At 39.0% G+C, this 7,233-nt stretch overlaps 1 protein-coding gene across 1 annotated transcript in view; it reads right to left on the bottom strand.

The window, feature by feature from the left end:
• The window catches only part of nit1 (nitrilase 1), a 5,740-nt gene extending 1,884 nt beyond the window's left edge, over positions 1-3,856 (bottom strand). Inside the window, exons 1-3 of the mRNA XM_037683071.1 lie at positions 3,738-3,856; positions 2,241-2,474; positions 1,955-2,058 (exon numbers count right to left, since the gene is read on the bottom strand). Coding sequence (XP_037538999.1) covers positions 1,955-2,058; positions 2,241-2,474; positions 3,738-3,805 — 406 coding nt within the window. The 5' untranslated portion in view covers positions 3,806-3,856. The remainder of the gene's footprint in view (positions 1-1,954; positions 2,059-2,240; positions 2,475-3,737) is intronic.
• Between the last annotated feature and the right edge of the window lie 3,377 nt (positions 3,857-7,233).

Below are 7,233 nucleotides of genomic sequence, written 5' to 3'. Positions count from 1 at the left end.
ACGGTACCAGGAATTGAACCTGCGACTTTCCGATCACAGGCCCATCTGCTCTAACCTTTGCGCCGCCACTCCCCACAAATATTATAGATGATGTATCTTAAAGATGGCTAATAAATAGTTTATAGATATGTTATTAATTCCACTATAAATACTTTATAAATCATTAATAATTGTTTATTATGTATTAATTAAGGGTGACAGAGAGACTAAACTGACCAGTTTCTAGTGAGTCAAATCTGTTCACCTATATTGTTGTCATCTTTCTTTGTTGAAATCAGGTCTCTCTTGTAAATGAGTCCTCGAGGCTCAATGGGATTTACCTGTATAAATAAAGGTTGATTGATATATATTTCATCTAGAGTTTATATTAAACATTTTAGACTAAGTTACTACCTTGTAAGCACAATAAGCATTTGTAAACAATTATTTAACATATAATATTGTATAATTTTTTTTCAACCAGTTTGACACGACGGTCAACAAGGAAGAGGGCCGGAAATGGAGGAGGGGGCGTGCAAAAGAGACCATCTTAGCACCAACGTAACTGGTTTGTTCCACTTTGGAGTAAGCTGTTGGGGGAAGAATCAGTTTTGTTGTGTGTTTCCTTGACTGATGAAGCCTTCTGGATAGAAGGCGAAACATTTCAGCACAAACAAAGAAACTGTCCAGATGACCTGACTGAAAAATGTTGGATTGTATACCTGGATTATTGAGCATGGACTTTGTTATATAATATTGTACTTTATCATTGCATTACAAGTATCTACAACTAATAGTATATGCTAAATAAATAGGTTTACAAATGCTTATTGTGCTCACAAGGTAGTAACTTAGTCTGAAATGTTTAATACAACAACTAGATTAAATATATAGGTGAACAGAGTTGGCAAGAAACTGGTCAGTTTTGTCTCTGTCACCCTTAATTAATGCATAATAAGCAGTTATTAATGATTTATAAAGTGTTTATAGAGGAATTAATAACATATCTATAAACTATTTATTAGCCATCTATGAGCGGAGCCTTATTCTTCTCTTGAGCTCTCTGCTCCACACAGAGAGCTGTGGTAGCTCGGTGGTCTGTGGTTGCGTCAAGATGGGCATCCGGCGTAAAAATAATCGTCACATCTTTGTGCGAGTTAGTTTGCTGTGGCGACCCCTGAGCAGCCGAAAGAAGAAGAAAAAAATTAGTAAAGTGGTACCAATATTTTTAGTAAATGGAATGCAGACAAGAGTCAGAAAACATGGTGGTGTAAATTCTCAGTCTTATATTGCACTGTAAGTAGATTTTTTTTTTTAAGGTGACAACTTCTTTTTATTATTATTTTAGACAATTTGCAACTCGTCCGTGGAACTTTCTCAACTCAAACAAAACAAACAAAAAAAAAACTGTGGTGATCCGAGCTTTTAAACCGTGGTGAGTTGCTCCTTTTTTCTATCAAAGAAGAAAAACTGACATTTATCAGAGAAGGTGGTGTCAAGTTTCAACTCTTCCCCAGTCAACGTTGCTACATTTTTTGTTGTTTTGCATTGTTTTTTTTTTTTTGAATGTTCAGAGGACCAGATTTAACTTTTTTAGATCTTCCCCAGTCAGCTTCACTCCAGTCAGGCATGTGAACAAAGCATCTCTCATGTGAAATGGAACAACTTTTTAACAACCCTCAGGAGGGAGGGGAGGGAGAGCAGTTTTGCATGTGAGTTCAGCTTGAAAAAAACACACAAAAAACAAACAAACAGAGGAACTTATTGAAAAAAACTAAGACTCTAACACTTGTTAGTTTGAATTAGGAAAGCTCCTCAGATGAGGAAAAAATGTATTTTAAAATACAAAATTAGTCTTAGTTAGGAAACATATCCACACTTCTCAAGACTTCACAGAAATAATTTTCTTAAAGAATATTTCAGGTCATTTTGATAAGTGACAGAAAGCAGAAAGAAACTGCTCAAAGGGCCGAACCTTTGTCATTAATTATAACATGACTGTTATAAATCCGTCGGTCAGTCTCCCAATCATGCCCTCGTTCATGAAATCCTCCAAGAGACAGCCACACCTCCAGTTTCCTAGAAAAGAGGTTAAAATACCCATAAAATTCAAAACCAATACAGATTATTCTCATCCCTGCTGCTGCCACGCTTCAGAATGTGGTTAATTATTGCACACGTAAATAAGTTTCAACATGTTTTAGATGTGATTTAAATATACTTCATTTCAAGTTAATAGCAGCAGAAATCGGTCAGTAAACCTGGCGAGCTGAACGTATTGTGTGATTATGTGTCCGTCCAGAGTCTCTGAGAGGGACAGCGTCTCCTCTCTGCTGGATCCGATGTAGTCAAATCCCTCTGGCAGGAAGACCATGCAGGCCCCCTGCTCTTTGGCCTCCTCCACCAGCTGTTTGCAGGCAGAGAAGTTGGCCTCTTTGTCAGGGGTGGCTGTGACTTGGCAGACTGCAGCCAGCGGTGGACGTGAACTGGACATCCTGCATGGAAATAAAAGGTGAGATGAGGAAAAACAAGTCAGGAACATCTGCATCTTCTGCCACTGCCACAGAAGCAACAGGGGCAGGAGAGAAAACCAGACATTCCCCTCCCCAGGGACACCTTCCCAAGGACAGAGACGGTAAATAATCCTTCCAGCGAGTTCTGGGGTCTCTTCCTAATGTACAGAAGATCTCCAAAAGGAGATGTCCACGAGGCACTGAAATCACATCTCCGAACCACCTAAACCGACTCCTTTCAATGCGGAGAAGCAGCAGATCCACTCCGAGCTACCACCGCATGACGGAGCTCCTCTCTCTATGTTTAAGGCAGAGCCCGTCCACTCTACGAAGGAAGCTCACTTTAGCCACTTGTATCTTGGACGTCGCTCTTTTGCTGATGATCCAAACCTCATGATCCTAGGTGAGCGTTGGAACGTAGAGCGACCAGTAAACTGAGATCCTTGCCTTTTGATTGAACTCGTTCTGCACTCTGACCGAGCAAAGCCATGCCCTCGCTCCATCCTACACACAACTCACGAGTAATACACTCAGATCCTTGAACTCATCGCCACCTTAACATGATGGAGGGGTTTGAGTACCCCTGTGATCCTGGGGGCATCAGCCCCTCGTAGAGTCAAACAGGCCTCAGGGAAGGGGTCAGAACAAGAGGGATTCAAACACCTTGATGGATAAGCATCAGCTGCATCAGGAAACGTCACCCGACAAAGGGAAACCGGGTCACCCCCTTAGAGCCAGGCATGGGTGAGCTTGCTGGCGAGTGCCTGATGGTCGTCTTGGGGCTCCGCCGGGCCAAGCCCAAAAGAGGCAGGGTGCCCACCACATGCAAGGAGGACTGGAGTTTGGATGTGATGCAAGCCGGGCAGCAGGAGAGCGAGGGTCCTGGGCCGTGACGGATCCTGGTGGTCAAAACTAACTCTAAAGTCAAGAACAGCTGATCATTAACAGCTCAAATTACAGCCTGGTGCTTTTCCCTTCACTTACTGTTTAATGCAGTTTGTCACAGCTGACAAACCATAGAAAAGTGTATCAAACGAACTAGAAATTCTAGAAAACAGCCAATATTTTAAATCTTTACGACGACATCAGCTCAAGTCGTCATGCTCCTCAGATCTATATATTTTTGTTTGCATGTATTGCTTTAAAAACAAAAGCACCAAACATGTTTTATAAACTCTTAATTGCATCATCTAGATGCAAGCTGTGAAAACAATATACTATTATATGTTCCAAGAATAAACACACCTGATTTGAAGTAAAGCAGGCAGAGAAGCCAGGTGCTTCACAGATGGCCTCAAAATGCACCTGAACATTGATCCCAAGCAGCTTCACCTCCTGTGTTTATTCATCCATGTTCCTGAGCAGGAAAGAAAGGGTTTTATCTTCTTCTTTACTGTGAATTAGAAGCCAGAAACCAGCAGAAGGCACACCAGCGCCACCTACTGGAACATATATGAACAACAGGGCAGTGACCAAGATAAAATAAATAAAACATGTAGTTTTGTAGAACAAATGTTCATATTTTATACAGTTATAGCTGACAAGGGTGTAAAATAGCTGAAGTTTACAGTTGCATACGTTTTTATTAGTTTTTTAACTCAAGTATTTTGTTACCAAAATTCACCGTAGACTTTTAAAGAGCTGATGAAATGCATCATAATTACTAAACACATGTATTTAATTCTAATGTACACTGAATGTGCTGCTTCCAACTGTATTGCATGTTAAAAGGTGTTTCTATAATTTAATTTCTACGCGGTTACGATATATCTGTTACAAAACTGCTGTTTAATGAACGTTTTTTTACCGCAATTGCTTTGTTAAAAAGTAAATAACGTTAATGAGAACAAAATGGAAAAGAAAAAAAGCATAATTCGGAAATTAAATTTTTTTTTGTGTCATATTAGAGTAAAACTATGGAACTACACATGAAAATGTTATTCTGAGCTACATCAAATAGTGAAGTTTCAGAGTTGACTGGTTTTCCAGATATAATGATATGCACTTTTGAAATGCAGGTATATACTCAACGTAAACCCGGCACCATTATCTATGTACTTTACTCAACAAATCTGAGTGTAAATACATATCAATACATTAAGGTGACCAGATTTCTCAAGTGAAATCTGGGAACATTTCCAGCTCGGAGACCAAAAACTATGAAATTTTATCAAGGTGAAATAAAAAACGGAGACAGTTACAGTTTCATTTATTTTTACATATTTATTCATGTTTAAACCGTAAAAATCAAATATAACAGCAGGAATGTGTCTCTCCACACTGTTAACATGTCCTAAGAGTAATACAATGAATAAAGTAATAGTAGTAGTAACAGAGTACTAAAACTGGGGGCGGGGGGTCAAGGGTATATACTAGTAAGTGAGCGTGCATACCTTGTGAGTGAATGAGAACATGTAGGTACTTACATAGGTGTGTACAAGTACACAGTGTATGGTTACGTAGCTGATGTGTATTTATATTGTGTGTATGTGTGAGGTGAAGGTCAAGTAGTCCACTGACACACCAGTATGTAATTTCTGCAAAAATCAAAAATGTTTTATGAACCTGAAAACCAAAAGTTTTCAGTTAGCTTTTAGCCTAGCCTGGATGAAGACGTTAACCTCTTTCTCCAAACTTCATGCTTTAAGACTGATGTCACAGCTAATACTAACTTTTGTTAAAGATTAGACAGAGCTGACTGTACTATCACCTCGTCTAGATCCTGCAAAGATCATTGATGTTTTTGCTGATATTTTTTAATGTATAGGGGGTTGTCATCCAGTGGGAAGGGGGTTTCAACATTGCTGTTCAGTCCAAAATATCAGGCTACTTTAAAGTTGTATTGATTCTGCAGAAACACCTCCCTCTTTTTATTCTACTGTGCTGTCAGCAGCAGCCCGTGAGAAATGCACCTTGATGTGTTAGACGACGTGTGAGAGCTTTCCAATTGTTCTGTCACTTTCTCTGTGATCAGTGTATGTAAATATAGGCCAAATCACAGCACCTTTATGTGGAAAAGTTTTGTCAGATAACTGTTCTATGAATAAAATATTTTTTTATTAGAGCAACAGTCTAGTGTTTGACATAGCCTGTATTTTATTGACGTTTTCAGACTTGTTTAGCATCTTTTAAAAGAATAAAAATAAGTTAAGTACACCTTTTTAGTTCATTTGCGTTAAAAGTTTATATTTGTATACACTGATGTGCATCTGCAAACGTAAATCTGAGGGAATTGATGGGTGACGGAGCTGACAAAATGAACTACTTTTCATTCTTTAAAAATATATATTTTTTATTATTTTTTTAACAGACACACACAAAAGAACACAGAACAAAACCCCTCCCTCCCCTCCTACACCAGATCAGTCACACTTACTGTACATAAATATCTTATACAGGCACTGACATGTTTTCCACATACAACACAAAAGGTTGCCAGGTGTCCCAAAATATTTTTACAGAACCTTTCAGAGAATATCAAATTTTTCCATATGAATATGATACATAACTTTTCTTATCCAGTGTTCATATATTGGGGTGTGTGGTCCTTCCAGGTGCACAAAACAAGTCTCCTGGCCAGAAGAGAGCCAAAAGCAATCACATCCCTCTCGAAGGATGTGTCCATAGGGACCACCCTGAACAGTGAGATGAATGATGATGGGTGAACAGTTTTCCCACATATCACAGAGAAACTGTCAAAAATAGATCACCTAAAGGTCTAGAGTTTGGGACAGGTCCAGAATGTATGCAAGAATGTAGCTGAAGTTTGTTTACAACGATTACACGCGGGGTCCAGGTTGGCTTTGATCTTGGACAGCTTGTCTTTGGACCAGTGCAGCCGGTGCACCACCTTGACTTGAACTACATCATGCCTGAAACAGATTGAAGATGAATGTTCTGAATGATCCTTTACCAGATTGAGTCTGATATGGATTCCTCCAAGTCCACTTCCCATTTCAGTTTAAGTGAATCCAAACTGGTCTCATGGTATGAACTGAGCAGTGGGCCCCTTATACTTTCTCATTCTAATCATGTATTTTACACCGGAGCCAGTGTAAAAGTGTTATTTTCTCTCGGTTGCCAGCTCCCTCCATTATCTAATCAAAACACCAAAATTTACTCCACACTTGTTGACTATCCTAATGGGAATGTGGTGTGATCGCTCAAAACATCCAGATCCTACTTCTGTTTTTATAGTTGACAGGAAGTGCAGAAGGGGTCCTCCAGATTATAACGAATTATGACATCACCTGTTAGAAGGTTGTAAAAAGTTTCACAAAAATGAGAGCAAGATTTGATTGTCATTGTCATTTTTTTTTTATTGAATGAATTCAGATTAAACCATATGTACTTCGAGTGGTACAGGGCTTGTATTTAATTCTGATAAAATATTAAAAATTTATGTATAGAATATTATTTTAAAAAAATGCACAAGCCTTTCAGCCTGAATCCAAAAAAGTTCAATCTGGTCCTCTGGACATTCAAAAACCCCAAAAAACAAAACAAAGCAAAAAAATGTAGAAACGTTTCGTCTCTCATCCGAAAGACTTCCTCAGTCTGAGGTGCTGTATTCAGCTCAGTCTCTTAAATAGCACCTTCTCAGAGTGGATCAACCAGTTTTGCTGCTGACAACCAAAACCAGCTGATCACATGGTCAAGAAGGACCATCAGCCTAATAATGGATCATTAGCACACTGATGGCTGTTTACTACTCACAGAGGGCTGAGTGATACTAGCAATC

The sequence above is a fragment of the Nematolebias whitei genome, chromosome 1 (genome assembly GCF_014905685.2).
Source record: "Nematolebias whitei isolate Nwh7 chromosome 1, NemWhi1, whole genome shotgun sequence".
Lineage (NCBI taxonomy): Eukaryota > Metazoa > Chordata > Actinopteri > Cyprinodontiformes > Rivulidae > Nematolebias > Nematolebias whitei.
Note: the sequence above shows the minus strand (reverse complement) of the source record. Positions and strands in the feature narration are given on the sequence as shown.